At 51.1% G+C, this 17,283-nt stretch overlaps 1 protein-coding gene across 1 annotated transcript in view; it reads left to right on the top strand.

The window, feature by feature from the left end:
- The window catches only part of gphna (gephyrin a), a 97,186-nt gene that overhangs the window by 11,743 nt on the left and 68,160 nt on the right, over positions 1 to 17,283 (top strand). The window contains exons 2-6 of the mRNA XM_056295475.1: positions 4,667 to 4,745; positions 5,669 to 5,726; positions 7,888 to 7,980; positions 10,652 to 10,746; positions 12,402 to 12,468. Of these exons, the coding sequence (XP_056151450.1) occupies positions 4,667 to 4,745; positions 5,669 to 5,726; positions 7,888 to 7,980; positions 10,652 to 10,746; positions 12,402 to 12,468 (392 nt within the window). The remainder of the gene's footprint in view (positions 1 to 4,666; positions 4,746 to 5,668; positions 5,727 to 7,887; positions 7,981 to 10,651; positions 10,747 to 12,401; positions 12,469 to 17,283) is intronic.

Raw genomic sequence — 17,283 nt, 5'->3', positions numbered from 1 at the left:
GTCTCTCCTCCGCTCCGCTAACACCACCACCTCTCCACCGCTGTCTGTCTCTCCTCTGGTGACACCACCAACTCTCCACCGCTGTGTGTCTCTCCTCCGCTCCGCTGAGCTCTGGGTGGGGAGGGGCTGAGCCCCGCCCACGGTGAAACAGAGGAGAGGAGATGAGAAACTAAATGACAGCAAAACACACTATGTCTTTATGCACGCTCAGTAATCCAGGTAAGGAGATCACAGAAAGGGGAATCAGGTCATCTGGACGCAACGTTTATTGAGCGAGACATTTCATCATCATCTAAGTGACGTCTTCAGTCTCACCCGACTGCAGGTGTCCCACCCTTATAAACAACGCGGTGACATAACGACCCAAACCAACGGCCAGTTTCATATGCAAATATGGGCGTGACCATTAACTGGAGCTACAATGGCCATGTGTCCTATTCACAGAGGGTTGGGGAACGTTTGCAATCACAGCATTGTAAGATGGTGACAGATGTACTCTTAGACCGCCCCCCCTCCCCGGTTCAGGGGTGGTCGATCCCTCTTCACATAGGTGGTCTGTTTGACTCCCCGTTCAAACCAGCGGTCCTCCCTATCAAGGATGTGCACATCCTCATCCTTGACAGAGTGGTCACTGGCCTGTAGACGGTGTAGACTGTGTAGGGGGTGTAGACTGTGGAGTCCTGGTCTGTAGGTGGTGTAGACTATGGAGTCCTGGTCTGTAGCTGGTGTAGACTATGGAGTCCTGGTCTGTAGCTGGTGTAGACTATGGAGTCCTGGTCTGTAGCTGGTGTAGACTGTGGAGACCTGGTCTGTAGCTGGTGTAGACTATGGAGTCCTGGTCTGTAGATGGTGTAGACTGTTGAGTCCTGGTCTGTAGATGGTGTAGACTGTGTAGATGGTGTAGACTGTGTAGACGGTGTAGACTGTGGAGTCCTGGTCTGTAGATGGTGTAGACTGTGTAGATGGTGTAGACTGTGTAGACGGTGTAGACTGTGGAGTCCTGGTCTGTAAATGGTGTAGACTATGGAGTCCTGGTCTGTAGCTGGTGTAGACTGTGGAGTCCTGGTCTGTAGCTGGTGTAGACTATGGAGTCCTGGTCTGTAGCTGGTGTAGACTATGGAGTCCTGGTCTGTAGATGGTGTAGACTGTTGAGTCCTGGTCTGTAGATGGTGTAGACTGTGTAGATGGTGTAGACTGTGTAGACGGTGTAGACTGTGGAGTCCTGGTCTGTAGATGGTGTAGACTGTGTAGATGGTGTAGACTGTGTAGACGGTGTAGACTGTGGAGTCCTGGTCTGTAGATGGTGTAGAGTATGGAGTCCTGGTCTGTAGCTGGTGTAGACTGTGGAGTCCTGGTCTGTAGCTGGTGTAGACTATGGAGTCCTGGTCTGTAGCTGGTGTAGACTATGGAGTCCTGGTCTGTAGATGGTGTAGACTGTTGAGTCCTGGTCTGTAGATGGTGTAGACTGTGTAGATGGTGTAGACTGTGTAGACGGTGTAGACTGTGGAGTCCTGGTCTGTAGATGGTGTAGACTGTGTAGACGGTGTAGACTGTTGAAGGTGCATCCCAGAATGCACTGGGACACACCATCATTGACGTTTCTTGAGGGCCTCGGGTGTTTGGGGGTCTTTCAACGTCGTACACCCTCTCTCGGGCGACCCAGACGGGGTTGGTCAGGCCCGGGCTTGGGTCCCAGCAGCACTGGCCCACAGACAAGTTCGTGGGTTCACCAGCCAGTCTATGAAGCTACTTTGAAGGGGCGTCGGCCAAATGTCACGTGTCTGAGCTGCTGTGCCGTCACACTGGCAGCTCAGCACAGCGTTGCGATGCATTGAACCTGGGCTAATGAACAAGCTGCGCTTCAGCGTGAATTAGATTACCGCTATGGTAGGCACACCTAATGATGGGCTACATTTTGGATTCATATCCTCCGCAAGCTCAGTCCTCTGCTCTCCATTTTGTTTTTCTCGCAACCTTGAAGTCAGGGTGTTGCTTTAGCGGTGTGTAGACTGTTTATGTGTGGCAATATGGCCAAAATGTCCGGCGATCGTATTGCTTTTATTGTCGATAGTCTATCGTTTCCTCTGTTTTTTTTTTTCCTTTGGTAGTGATAAAATACCCTGATGTGATATTGTTGACGTCTGTTTAAACAATATGCTTATGGCACATCTTTCATTCCAAATAGTCTGTTTTAAATCCAGAATGCTGTATTTTGTGAAATGCCTTATTGCCCTTATTTTCTAAGATGAAAAATTATAAGGGTCAGTCACGAGGATGTACTATTAAAAAAAATAATAACACATGGGGCATCTGGGTAGCGTAGCGGTCTGTTCCGTTGCCTACCAACACGGGGATCACTGGATCGAATCCCTGTGTTACCTCCGGCTCAGTCAGGCATCCCTACAGACACAGTAGTTTGTGGGTGGGAAGCCAGATGTGGGTATGTGTCTGCACTAGTGCCTCTTCTGGTCGGTCGGTCGGTCGGTCGGTCGGTCGGTCGGTCGGTCGGTCGGTCGGTGCGCCTATTCGGGGGGGGGTTGAACTGGGGGGAATAGCGTGATCCTCCCATGCGCTACATCCCCCTGGTGAAACTCCTCACTGTCAGGTGAAAAGAAGCGGCTGGCGACTCCACATGTATGGGAGGAGGCGTGTGGTAGTCTGCAGCCCTCCCCGGGTCAGCAGAGAGGGGTGGAGCAGCGACCGGGACAGCTTGGAAGAGTGGGGTAATTGGCCGAATACAATTGGAGAGAAAAAGGGGGAAGAAAGCCAAATAAATAAATAAGACATACTTAATATATGAGGGGTGGGGGGAAATTGATACAGCATAGTATTGTGATATTTTGCGTGGCAGTATTGTATCAATACACGGACACCAAGTATCGGTCTTTTATTATATAAATTGCAAATACGAGTCAAACTTTTCGGTACTAGAGTCTTCTAGTAGAGTCAGTACTAGAATCTCCTTCTTTCACCTTGCTCCCTTTTTCTCAGGGGTCGCCACAGCAGATATGAAAGTTTCCATCAGTACCCTGTGAGGGCCCAGCACCAATGGCAGTCGGGGCTGATCTGGTAGTGAGCCTCGACCGATCCGGTACGGTTTTGTCAATCCGCATAATGATTTGGCAAAATGTTACGTTGGCTTCCCTTCCTGGCACAACCACTAACCCTATGGACGGGGGCACAGGTAAAGCGCTGGGTGCCATCCCAGTATTCATGGACTTGTGCCCATGCCTGTCGCCAAGTACTAGAATCATAAAATAATTTTCTTTTTCGGTCCACTAGATGATGACGCTGAGTTTGTTTTTGGTGAGGTCATCTATAAAACATACGTGTCGACAAAGTTTTCCTTTGGGGACATAATTTGCCGTTGAAAAAAGGCAATTAATCACAATATATTGCGATGTAAGTATCGCAATACTCACCATATTGCAAAATATTCAAAATCGCAATACTATCGCATGGTGACCATCGCACCACGATAATATTGTACCGCGAAAATATCGTATCGCGAAAATATCGTATCGTGATAATATCGTATCGTGATAACATCGCATCGTGATAATATCGTATCGTTGGGCCTCTGGCGATCCTCACCCCTGTAATATATGGTATACTTCCAAATCTCTTCCATTCTTTTTTTTTGTTTTTTTGTTTTCACAATTTTGAAAATCAAATCAAAATGTCGGGAACCGCAGAATTGCATCTCTGCTCTTCACAGATGATGTGGTTTTGTTGGCTTCATCAGAACGGGACCTCCAGCATGCACTGGGGCGGTTTGCAGCCGAGTGTGAAGTGGCCGGGATGAGAGTCAGCACCTCCAAGTCTGAGGCCATGGATCTCTACCGGAAAATGGTGGAGTGCTCCCTCCGGGTTGGGGATGAGTTGTTGCCTCAAGTGAAGGAGTTCAAGTATCTCGGGGTCTTGTTCACAAGTGAGGGTAGGATGGAGCGGTAGACTGACAGGTGGATTGGTGCAGCATCAGTAGTAATGTGGACGTTGTACCGGACCGTTGTGGTGAAGAAGGAGCTGAACCGGAAGGCAAAGCTCTCAGTTTACCAGTTAGTTTTCGTTCCAACCCTCACCTATGGTCATGAGCTTTGGGTAGTGACTGAAAGGGTGAGATCGTGGGTACAAGCGGCTGAAATGAGTTTCCTCCGTAGGGTGTCTGGGCTCAGGCTTAGAGACAGGGCTCGGACATCCGGAGGGAGCTCGGAGTAGAGTAGCTCCTTCGCGTCGAAAGGAGCCAGTTGAGGTGGTTCAGGGATCTGATCAGGACGCCTCCTGGGCACCTTCCTTTGGAGGTTTACCAGGCACGGCCAACTGGGAGGAGACCCCGGGGTAGACCCAGAACTCGCTGGAGGGACTACATGTCCAATCTGGCCAGGGAACACCTTGGGGGATCCCCCAGGAGGAGCTGGAGGGCGTTGCTGGGGGAGAGGGAGGTCTGGAGTGCCCTACTTAGCTTGCTGCCACCGCGACCCGACCCCGGAGAAGCAGCTGAAGATGAATGAATGAATGAATGAAAAAAAACCTTCCAAATCTTACACACTAGAGAGCATATCATCACACGGTGTTGCCCGTCTGTAACTTCTCCCCTCTCCAGTAGAGGCTCTTGTGTCCTGCCCTCATGTGTCTGTTTATGTGTGCGTTTGTGTATCTCCATCAGTCAGTGACAGCTGTTTCAAAAACTTGGCTGAGGACAGGAGTGGCATTAACCTGAAGGACCTGGTCCATGATCCCTCACTGTGAGTACTCACACACACACACACACACACGCACACCTCCTTGTGTTATTTAACACATTTGACCCCTGTTCCCTGGTAGTAATTTGTGGCACCAGGTCACCCCCATTATGATTTGATGCATGGCCTGCTTAGAAAAGCAGCGTTGCCCCACGTGCTGCATAACGCTCCAGTAAGATAGTAGTGCGCGGAAGTTAGAGCGGTTATTAAGGTTATTAAGGGGGGGGGGGAGCATTTACAACAAAATCAGGCACACTTGTTGCAGTCATGAGTCATGTGGTGGGTGCAGGAGTGTCAGCTGATTGTCGTAAGGTCACAGTGTATGTGAGAGAGAGGGCTCAGTGTCTTGATGAACCTGATGGACATGTGATGATCAGGTCTGACTTCAGTCACACGGGTTTCTGTGTAACTACCAGGCTCCTTGACACCCACTCATGCTGTGTCCTGGCTGTTCAACACACTTTATTGTTTTCTCCCAGTTGTACTTGGCCAATTACCCCGCTCGTCCAAGCCGTCCCGGTCGCTGCCCCACCCCCTCGGCTGCAGACTGCCACGTGCCTCCTCCGATACATGTGGAGTCGCCAGCCGCTTCCTTTCACCTGACAGTGAGGAGTTTCACCAGGGGTACGTGGCGCGTGGGAGGATCACGCTATTCCTCCCAGTCCACCCCCAACAGGCGCCCCAACCGACCAGAGGAGGCGCCAGTGCAGCGACCAGGACACATACGCACATCCGGCTTCCCACCCGCAGTTGTGTCTGTAGGGACGCCTGACCAAGCCGGAGGTAACACGGGGATTCGAACCGGCGATCCCTGTGTTGGTAGGCAACGGAACAGACCACCAGACGCCCCCATTCAACGCACTTTCTGTTGGAAACAGGTTTTTTTTTTTTCTACCTCTATTTTACTACTCTACTCTCCCCAACAGGTTAGGAGGGTTTATAGCGGCCTACAAGATTGTTCCGGATGAGATAGATGAAATCAAGGTGAGTGCTGAAATACACAACTTAACCACTGGTGTCTTGAGGGATTTATGGGTCCACTGGCAAGATTAGCACACAAGAGAACAAATAAAGTTAGCACTAAGGATGAGAGGAAAAATCACTTCAGTTGCAAATAGTGACTTTTAAATGGCAACAGTGATTTCAGAATCAATATTTAGTTCCCATTTTTAATTCAATACATATTCATTTTAGCACATTGTGTGTTGACCAGGCTTCCAAGGTTGTCAGAGCTGTGGCGACGAGGAATAAAGCCCGTCTGGTCTATATTGGTGGCACAGTGGTTAGCGCAGTCGCCTCACAGCATAAGGTCCTGGGTTCGAGCCCCAGGGTAGTCTGACCTTGGGTTCAGAGTGGAGCCAGTTGGGGTGGTTCGAGCATCTGATTAGGATGCCTCCTGGGCGCCTTCCTTTGGAGGTTTTCCGGGCACGACCAACTGGGAGGAGACCCCGGGGTAGACCCAGAACGCACTGGAGGGACTACATGTCCAATCTGGCCTGGGAACGCCTTGGGATCCCCCCAGGAGGAGCTGGAGGGCGTTGCTGGGGAGAGGGAGGTCTGGAGTGCCCCACTTAGCTTGCCGCCACTATGACCCGACCCCGGAGAAGCGGCCGATGATGAGATGAGAGACAGCAGTTTGGTGTATTGGTTTATGTCTATGTGATGTTCACAATGTCAGATCTGCCACAAGCAGATTGTGGTGAGGTATCCGTTCTCCGGATGTTTTGGCAGGACCGTTCTCTACTTGTAAGCTAATGAAGCATGCTCACGTTAACTTGCAAACCGATTGCAACTTTAGCCACATAGGCTTTGTTGCCGCAGATTACTGCTAATCTTCTCCTCCTTTGGCAGTCTATCGAAAACAACGATGGCTGTGATGCAGTTTAAGCTCGGCAAGCACGCCTGTGGGCCACCAGGCCCGCGTTAGAGCGACAATAGCGTCCACATTTGTTGGAGTTGTTCTGTTGCAGGCTCTCCTCGCATCTCCTCGCGTCACGCCTTGCGCAGTAGTTACGACAGTCGGTGTCGTGCCCCCACTGAACAGTCTCCCTGTACCTCAGAACCCATTCCTTAGTGGTACGCCGTAGTGCAACGGGCTCAGTAGATAGAGGTCGCCCCGCCTTGACAGCTTACTTGTCAAGTGATGCCGTCCACTGACCAACAGAGTGGTTCCTCTGCACGCCATCTGATGGTTGTGCCATTGGTCCGATAAGGCCCGTGATCCTACTGGGCCCTCCTGCCGCAAACACCGAGTGTCCTGCTGCCAGCGCCTTCCTGGATTTGAATTCAGAGTTGCCTTCCCCTAGCCTTTGCCTAAAGAGGCAAATCTACAAGGCAGTAGAAACCGCTGCAGATAGCGCCATCTACTGTCATAATGGTAGCGGCAAAGGCTGACCTGACCTGGCACTATTTCACCCATAGCTGGGGGGCTGGTTGGTGGGCATCAGGGGATATCCACACATACTGCACGTCTAGGGGCAGACCTCCTCCGAGCCCCTTGTAGTTCAGCCAGGGTCCAAGGTGTACCCAGTTACCGTGTGTCGCCACGAGGAGGCGCTACATAGGGCTTTCTGTCGGAGAGGCTGTGTACCGGCAGGGAGAGACTTACGCGCTCGGCTCTCCTGTTGGCATTTCTGCGAGCCAACGGTGAAGGCCGAGAGTGATACGTGACAGACACACAACACTACACCAACACACTAGACGCCGCACAACAACCCCACTTCTTACACAAGAAGGTCGCACACACTGCTAATCAGTGGTTTTACAATGACTGGTTTAGAAAACGGTGTTTTACTCTGGGCTCATTTTTTCTTCGCTATCCCCGGTTGGGGTTGGGTTTGGAGTGAAGACCAGCCCCAGTGCTAGTGGGCATTCAGGATTTTGCTCAAAGACACTTCAGTAGGATTCTTGCTAGATCCCCTGGTTGAAGGGTGGTCTTTCTACTCGCTATACTACCCTGCTGGGTCCAAGTGTTGCCCACAAAGAGGTCGGCACGGTCTTTCACATCGCTGCTGTTGAAGTTTCTTACCTGCTTGGGCTCTGTGTGTATCTCTGTGTGTGTGTGTGTGTGTGTGTGTATCTGTGTGTGTGTGTGTGTGTGTGTGTGTATGGGGCTTTGCATGTCTTCACATCTGTACGTATGTAGGAGACTTTGCTGGATTGGTGTGATGAGCAGGAGCTTAATCTGATCCTAACTACTGGAGGAACTGGCTTTGCACCGCGGGACGTCACGCCTGAGGTATTACAACATGCACATTTCTCATGTGTCACACATCTGTCACTCACACTCATTGTCCGTGATCCCCTTAAAATGTGTGAGAGTTCATCACCTTGGAAGACTGACAGCCGACTAACTGGAAATAGTCCAAATCTAGCCACCAAAAGTACACACTAGTTCTTAACTATGTTTGATATGAACTCTCCTTAACTCCCCCCTCCTCTATATCTCAGCATATGTAGCGCATGTAGGCCTGAAACAAGAGGGTCACGAGTTTATCTCTCCTCAAATATCCCAGCGAAAGAACTGTACGAGTTCTACGTTCCCCTTCCACATCAGCTACTACCACCCTCGGGTGCTCCCATTAGGGGGCGCCACAGCGGATCATCCGTTTCCATCTCTTCCTGTCCTCTGCATCTTCCTCTGTCACACCAGCCACCTGCATGTCCTCCCTCACCACATCCATAAACCTCCTCTTTGGTCTTCCTCTTCTCCTCTTCCCTGGCAGCTCCATATTCAGCATCCTTCTCCCAGTATACCCAGCATCTCTCTTCCACACATGTCCAAACCATCTCAATCTTGTCTCTCTTGCTTTGTCTCCAAACCATCCAACCTGAGCTGTCCCTCTAATATACTCCTTCCTAATCCTGTCCTTCTTCATCACTCCCAGTGAAAATCTTATCATCTTCATCTCTGCCACCTCCAGCTCCTCCTCCTGTCTTTTCATTAGTGCCACTGTCTCCAAACCATATAACATAGCTGGTCTCACAACCATCTTGTAAACCTTCCCTTTAACTCTTGCTGGTACCCTTCTGTCACACATCACTCCACCCACTCCACCCTGCCTGCACTCTCTTCTTCACCTCTCTTCTGCACTCCCTGTTACTTGGGACAGTTGACCCCAAGTATTTAAACTCAAATGCCTTTGTCACCTCCACTCCTTGCATCCTGACCATTCCACTGTCCTCCCTCTCATTCACACATAGGTATTCCGTCTTGCTCCTACTGTCTTTCATTCCTCTTCTCTCCAGTGCATACCTTCACCTCTCCAGGCTCTCCTCCACCTGCTCCCTACTCTTGCTACAGATCACAATGTCATCTGCAAACATCATAGTCCACAGAGACTCCTGCCTGATCTCGTCCGTCAACCTGTCCATCACCATTGCAAACAAGAAAGGGCTCAGAGCCGATCCTTGATGTAAACCCACCTCCACCTTGAACCCATCTGTCATTCCAACCACACACCTCACCACTGTCCCACCTCCCTCATACATATCCTGCACCACCCCTACATACTTCTCCACAACTCCCGACTTCCTCATACAATACCACACCTCCTCTCTCAGCACCCTGTCGTATGCTTTCTCTAAATCCACAAAGACACAATGTACCTCCTTCTGACCTCCTCTTTACTCCTCCATCAGCTAATGTTAATTTATCACTTAAAGGTAGAACGAGTTGGATTTGTCGGTTGCGGTTTGTAAACACTACATTCAAAGTTGCCCCCCCCCCCCCACCGCAACATCACCAGAAGGACACGCCCCCTGACCACAGTTACCAGACTCCCTCTCGTTTTGGAACGAGCTTTGTCCGCTTGGCGTTTCGCCTCGCTATATTTGCGTCTTTTTGGCGCCGTGTCCACCGTTGTCGTAGCTTCTTCTCGGATGTGTGCTTGCAATTTCGATCCGGCACCCGGTCACTACGTTTTTATAGAGTCCCGCTGCCCAAAGGTCAACGGCCAGAAACGTCCCGTACACAGCAAAACAAGAAAATGCAGGCAGAGGACAGGGTCTCTGCAGATACACACACCGCCACACACGTCTGGCGGGTCATAATGGACTGTGTCGGTAACTGTTCCTGTTTTCTTGCTGTGTTCTCTTTGTTTTGTATGTTTTGGTTGTGTTGTTTTTGGAAATTTTGGATGTGTTTTCGTCTTTTGTGTCGCACTGCTGTGGGCCGGCCGAAACCAAATTTTGTTTCTTTTGTGTACGCAAGTCCACGGTAGAACGGACAATAAACCGTTGTTGATTCTTGATAGGTGACGACTGAGGGGGGGTTATGTTTGTACAAGTCTATTCACTGATTTTTAGGGAAGTCCTGCTACCTCTAACAAGTGGATGAATCACACTCGGAGGAACAACGCTGATCAGTCACCAACAGTAAAGTGCTGTTGTGGGCGTCCGGGTGGCGTGGCGGTCTATCCCGTTGCCTACCAACACGGGGATCGCCGGTTCGAATCCCCGTGTTACCTCCGGCTTGGTCGGGCGTCCATACAGACCCAATCGGCCATGTCTGCGGGTGGGAAGCCGGATGTGGGTATGTGTCCTAGTCACTGCACTAGCGCCTCCTCTGGTCGGTCGGGGCACCTGTTGGGGGGTGGGGGGACCGGGGGGGAACAGCGTGATCCTCCCACGCGCTACGTCCCCCTGGTGAAACTCCTCACTGTCAGGTGAAAGAAGCGGCTGGCGACTCCACATGTATGGGAGGAGGCATGTGGTAGTCTGCAGCCCTCCCCGGATCGGCAGAGGGGGCGGAGCAGGAGACCGGGACGGCTCGGACGAGTGGGGTGATTGGCCGGGTACAATTGGGGAGGCAGAACAGCGGCGTGAAGAAACACGGTTTTAAAAGGAAACGTGGCGTTGGGCCGGATCAAGTGGGTAAACGTAGGTCTGTAATGTCGCTTACTTTGCAGGCCACCAGAGAGGTGATTGAGAGAGAAGCTCCAGGAATGGCTCTGGCCATGCTGATGGGGTCCCTCAACGTTACACCACTAGGCATGCTGTCTCGGTAAATACCTTGTTTCCTATTCAGAACTCAGTGTCATGTCTTAGGCATGCTGGCAAGTAGGGACGGGCACCGAAACCGGTGCCGAACAGCCACCGCTGCTACGTTATGAAAGACGGTAGTATTGATCAGCGCCGACCTTAACGGCTCTGCTGTCGGCACTGGAGAAACTAAGGAAACAAGTTTCCTAAGTGTGCCTAAACTTTATCTTGCACCTTTTTATCTCCAACGTTTTTCACTATTCCCAATCCAGCGGAGAGACCCGAGGGGCGGGGCCAGCTCCCTGCCTCGCTCTCTCAGACCCACACACACACACACACACACACACACACACAGACACACACACACGGAGCCTGCTCTCAGTGACAGCGGCGGGGTGGGTGTGGTTGTGCGTCATCAGAGTCGATGCTGACAATGGTCGTCGCCACAGGTGCAACAAGTCTTTTGCATATAAGGGCAGAAACACCTGTCGGGGGGCGTCCGGGTGGCGTGGCGGTCCATTCCGTTGCCTACCAACACGGGGATCGCTGGTTCGAATCCCCGTGTTACCTCCAGCTTGGCCGGGCTTCTCTACAGACACAAGCCGTGTCTGTGGGTGGGAAGCCGGATGTGGGTTTGTGTCCTGGTCACTGCACTAGCGCCTCCTCTGGTCAGTTAGGGGGCCTGTTCGGGGGGGGAATAGCGTGATCCTCCTACGTGCTACGTCCCCCCTGGTGAAACTCCTCACTGTCAGGTGAAAAGAGGCGGTTGGCCACTCCACATGTATGGGAGGAGGCGTGTGGTAGTCTGCAGCCCTCCCCGGATCAGCAGAGGGGGGCGGAGCAGAGACCGGGACGGCTCGGAAGAGTGGGGTGATTGGCCAAGTACAATTGGGGAGAAAAGAAACACCCGGCGGCCCTGTGATGGCCTGGCGGCCTGTCCAGGGTGTCTCCCCGCCTGCCGCCCAGTGGCTGCTGGGATGGGCTCCAGCATCCCTGCCACCCTGAGAGCAGGATAAGTGGTTTGGATGATGGATGGATGATGATTAACCAGACAGGAGAAATTAAAGCAATGGTAATTCTGTTCTTAATTTGTTTTTTCTCTTAAAAAAAAATAAAAATAAGTGCCGTTAAAGTACTGGATGGATAAGCAGTGTCGGTAATTGTAGTAGCAGCATTAAAATCTTAACGATACCATCCCTACTGTCAATGCAACTGGGCGGTACCACCACACTCTGCCTCACCTTGTTGTCGTCGTCTACCGAAGTCTGTTAAATTCTGGTCTGATGTGTCGAGTCACATTTATTTAAATAGCCCTAAACGGCAGTCCACCCCACAGTGAAAAGTAGGCGGTTAAAGTAGATGTCACCAGACAACGCCCTTCAGCCGAAGACCCCTGAGTCGGATGAGGAAATACGCCAAAGGGGAGAAATGGGGGAAGAGCATCAGGGGAGGTCTTTGCTCCGGGTGTACAACAAGCTGCTGCGTGAGCAAAGTAGATAATGCGGTACCGCATTTTGAAATAGACACTTGATGACTACAACAACGAAAGTAGGAACGAGGAGACGGGGCTGGCGTTTTGATGTACTGCCGGTGTTTTACCTGCCGTTCTCGGTGCCGTGCCAGCCAGCTTCCGTTTTCAGTCTTCTGCTCTGACCAGTGTGGTTGTGTTGGTTTCAGGCCCGTGTGTGGTATCCGTGGGAAGACTCTGATCATCAACCTGCCGGGCAGCAAGAAGGGATCTCAGGTAAGACTCCTACTAGTCACTGCACCCTGCTGATGATAAGACTACCAACATGGGGATCAGGGGTTCGAGTCCCCGTGTTACCTCCGGCTTGGTCGGGCGTCCCTACAGACACGATTGGCCCTGTCTGCGGGTGGGAAGCCGGATGTGGGTATGTGTCCTGGTCGCTGCACTTAGCGCCTCCTCTGGTTGGTCGGGGCGCCTGTTCAGGGGGGAGGGGGGACTGGGGGGAATAGCGTGATCCTCCCACGCGTTACGCCCCCCTGGTGAAACTCCTCACTGTCAGGTGAATAGAAGCGGCTGGCGACTCCACATATATCAGGGGGAGGCATGTGGTAGTCTGCAGCCCTCCCCGGCCTGTTAGAGGGGGTGGAGCAGAGGCTGGGATGGCTGGGAATTGGACGGGTACAATTGGGGAGAAAAAGGGGGGAAATATAACAGTATTTCATACAGTGGCCATGTGTACTCTGCACATATATGGGAAGTTAAATGAGCCCGAGTCTGAGCTATTTAAAAAAAAAAAAAAAAAGGCCCGAGCCCGGCCTGAATCAACTCAGCGTGTCCGGGACCTGTCGGGACCCAGTGGGCTTGTAGACCTCTGGTGGACAGTGATGTATGTCGAAGTAAAGCCTGTGAGTTGGAAACACTGAAAGCCAGCTTATTGTCAGCAGAAAGACTGGCCATCTGTTGTGTGTTAAAGGGCTTGTGTGGATATTTCTATTTACTTGGCATTTTTTTTGCTGACAAACGAGCAAGCACAAGTTCTGCCATTTTTATTCACTCTAGAATAGCGATTATGTATTCACTCTAGAATAGCGATTATACAGACAAAGTAGGAGCATTATTCGTGTCCCATGGCAGCTGTGGCTTTTCATTATAAAATGAAGAGGATGGAAATCAGTTTTCACGTATCGCTTCCTGTCCTCTGCATCTTCCTCTGTCTTACCAGCCACCTTCCTCGCCATATCCATAAACCTCCTCTTTGGCCTTCCTCGTTTCCTCTTCCCTGGCAGCTCCATATTCAGCATCCAGCCATCCGCTATCTGAACCGCTTATCCTGCTGTCAGGGTCATGGGGATGCTGGAGCCTATCCCAGCAGTCATTGGGCGGCAGGCGGGGAGACACCCTGGACAGACCACCAGGCCACCACACAGGGCCGACACACACATTCATACCTAGGGACAATCTAGTACGGCCGAGTCACCTGACCTACATGTCTTTGGACTGTGGGAGGAAACCGGAGCACCCGGAGGAAACCCACGCAGACACGGGGAGAACATGCAAACTCCACACAGAGGACGACCCGGGACGACCCCCAAGGTTGGACTACCCCGGGGCTCGAACCCAGGACCTTCTTGCTGTGAGGCGACCGCGCTAACCACTGCACCACCGTGCCGCCATATTCAGCATCTTTCTCCCAGTATACCCAGCATCTCTCGTCCACACATGTCTGAGCCATCTCAATCTCGCCTCTCTTGCTTTGTCTCCAAACTGTCCAACCTGAGCGATGTCCCACTAATATAATCGTTCCTAATCCTGTCCTTCTTCGTCACACCCGATGAAAATCTTATCTTCAACTCTGCCACCTCCAGCTCCACCTCCTGACTTTTCACCAGTGCCACTGTCTCCAAACTATATAGTAACACAGCTGGTCTCACAACCATCTCGGAGATGAATGAAGTATTCTGATTCTGATTCTGATCTTATAGATCTTCCCTTTACCTCTTGCTGGTACCCTTCTGGTGCAAATCACTCCTGACACTCTTCTCCACCCACTCCACCCTGCCTGCACTCTCTTCTTCACTTCGCTTCCACACTCCCCAACATGTACCCTGGCTCTGCCAAATGATAGAAGCTAAGCAGTTATGGGCTTGGCTACTACTTGGATGGGAGACCTCCCAGGAAACCCGAGTTTCTGCTGGAAGTGGTGTTGGTGGGCCAGTAGGGGGCAGTCTTACCTCTAGTCCTAAAAAAAAAAAGAGGAAAAAATCCCAGTGCCCCAGTTAGTGATGGGGACACTGTGCTGTCGGAAATGCCGTCATTCAGACGAGATGTTAAACCGAGGTCCTGAGTCACTGTGGTCATTTAACATCCCATGGCACTTACAGCAAAGAGTAGGGGCTCCATCAATTTCCTGGCAAAAATTTCCAACCTGACTCTCTCCAACTCGCCACCTAATCATCCGCCTGTGTAATTCGCTCAATGATTCCTCCCTCTCCACCGCAAGCTGATGTGTGGTGAGCATTCTGGTGCAAAACGGCTGCCGTGCATCACCCAGGTGGTGCTACACGTTGGTGGTGGTTGAAGTGAGTTAGCCCATTCAGTGTGAAGCACTTTGGGTGTCTACATAAAGCGCTATATAAATGTAATCCATTATTATTATTTTAACAGTTGACCCCAAGTATTTAAACTCATCCACCTTCACCACCTCTACTCCTTGTGCCCTCACCATTCCACTATCCTCTCTTTCGTTCACGCATAGGTATTCCATCTTGCTCCTACTGACTTTGATTCCTTCTCTCCGGTGCATACCTCCACCTCTCCAGGATCTCCTCAATCTGCGCCATATTCTCACTACAGATCACTATGTCATCTGCGAATGTCATAGTCCACGGAGACTCCTGCCTGATCTCGTCCGTCAACCTGTCCATCACCATTGCAAACAAGAAAGGGCTCAGAGCTGATCCTTGATGTAATCCACCTCCACCTTGAACCCATCTGTCATTCCAACCGCACACCTCACCACTGTCACACTTCCCTCATGCATATCCTGCACCACTCCTACATACTTCTCTGCAACTCCCGACTTCCTCATACAATACCACACCTCCTCTCTCGGCACCCTGTCATAAGCTTTCTCTAAATCCACAGATACAATGTACCTCCTTCTGGCCTTCTCTATACTTCTCAATCAACATTCTCAAAGCAAACATCGCATCTGTGGTGCTCTTTCGGGGCATGAAACCATACTGCTGCTCGCTGATCATCACCTCTTCTCTTAACCTAGCTTCTATTACTCTTTCCCATATCTTCATGCTGTGGCTGATCAACTTTATACCTCTGTAGTTGTTACAGTTCTGCACATCGCCCTTGTTCTTGAAAATCGGTACCAGTATGCTTCTTCTCCACTCCTCAGGCATCCTCTCACTTTCCAAGACTGTGTTAAACAATCTAGTTAAAAACCCCACTGCCATCTCTCCTAAACATCTTCATGCCTCCACAGACAGGTATGTCATCAGGACCAACTGCCTTTCCACTCTTCATCCTCTTCATAGCTGCCCTCACTTCCTCCTTGCTAATCCGCTGAACTTCCTGATTCACTATCCCCACATCATCCAACCTTCTTTCTCTCTCATTTTCTTCATTCATCAGCCCCTCAAAGTACTCCTTCCACCTTCTTAGCACACTCTCCTCGCTTGTCAGCACATTTCCATCTCTATCCTTGATCGCCCTAACTTGCTGCACATCCTTCCCAGCTCGGTCTCTCTGTCTAGCCAATCGGTACAAGTCCTTTTCCTCTTCCTTAGTGTCTAACTCACCATACGCCTTTTCCTCTTCCTTTTCCACCTCTCTCTTCACTTTACGCTGCGTCTCCTTATACTCCTGTCTACTTTCTTCATCTCTCTGACTAGTCCACTTCTTCTTTGCTAACCTCTTCCTCTGTATACTTTCCTGTATGTCCTCATTCCACCACCAAGTCTCCTTGTCTCCCTTCCTTTCTCCAGATGACACACCAAGTACCTTCCTAGCCGTCTCCCTCACTATTTCTGCAGTGCTTGCCCAGCCATCCGGCAACTCTTCACTACCACCCAGTGCCTGTCTTAACTCCTCCATTAACTCTACAGAACAGTCTCCCTACTTCACCATTTGATCCTTGGCTCTGCCTTCACTCTTCCTGTTCTTGATCTCCAAAGTCAACCTACAGACCACCATCCGATGCTGCCTAGCTACATTTTACTGTCACCATTTTGCAGTCTCCAATCCCTTTCAGATTTCACCTCCTGCACAAGATATAGTCCACCTGTTTCCACCTTCCTCCACTCTTATACATCACCCTGTGTTCCTCCCGGCATTTCATCCAACCCACTCTAGAATTCTTCTTTCTCTTCCACCTCACACCCAACTTGTGGGATATATCTGCCGATAACATTCGTCATCACCATCACACCTTGCATTCCAGCTTCATACTCATCCGTCTGTCTGACACTCTCTTCACCTCCAACACGGTCTTTCTTTCCTGCTTTTTCTCCCCGATTGTACTTGGCCAGTTACCCCACTCTTCTGAGCCGTCCCGGTTGCTGCTCAAGCCCCTCTGCTGATTCAGGGAGAGCTGCAGACTACCACATGCCTCCTCCATACATGTGGAGTCGCCAGCCGCTTCTTTTCACCTGACAGTGAGGAGTTTCCCCAGGGGGACGCAGCACGTGGGAGGATCACGCTATTCCCCCCAGTTCCCTTCCCCCCCTGAACAGGTGCCCCGACTGACCAGAAGAGGCGCTAGTGCAGCGACCAGGACACATACCCACAATCGGCTTCCCACCCGCAGACACGGCCCATTGTGTTTGTAGGGACGCCCGACCAAGCCGGAGGTAACACGGGGATTCGAACCGGCGATCCCCGTGTTGGTAGGCAACAGAATAGACCGCTACACTACCTTGGCGACCACCTCCAACACCCTCTGACTGACACTCTCTTCACTTCCAACACACTCTTGACACACTCTTCCTTCAGGATTACCCGTATCCCATATGCCAGCTAAAAAGTTTTCAGGCTCCGCAAATAATTTGCAATAATTGGTGCTTATATGACTCTGTTAGC

Source organism: Lampris incognitus, chromosome 16, assembly GCF_029633865.1.
Source record: "Lampris incognitus isolate fLamInc1 chromosome 16, fLamInc1.hap2, whole genome shotgun sequence".
Taxonomy (NCBI): domain Eukaryota; kingdom Metazoa; phylum Chordata; class Actinopteri; order Lampriformes; family Lampridae; genus Lampris; species Lampris incognitus.
Note: the sequence above shows the minus strand (reverse complement) of the source record. Positions and strands in the feature narration are given on the sequence as shown.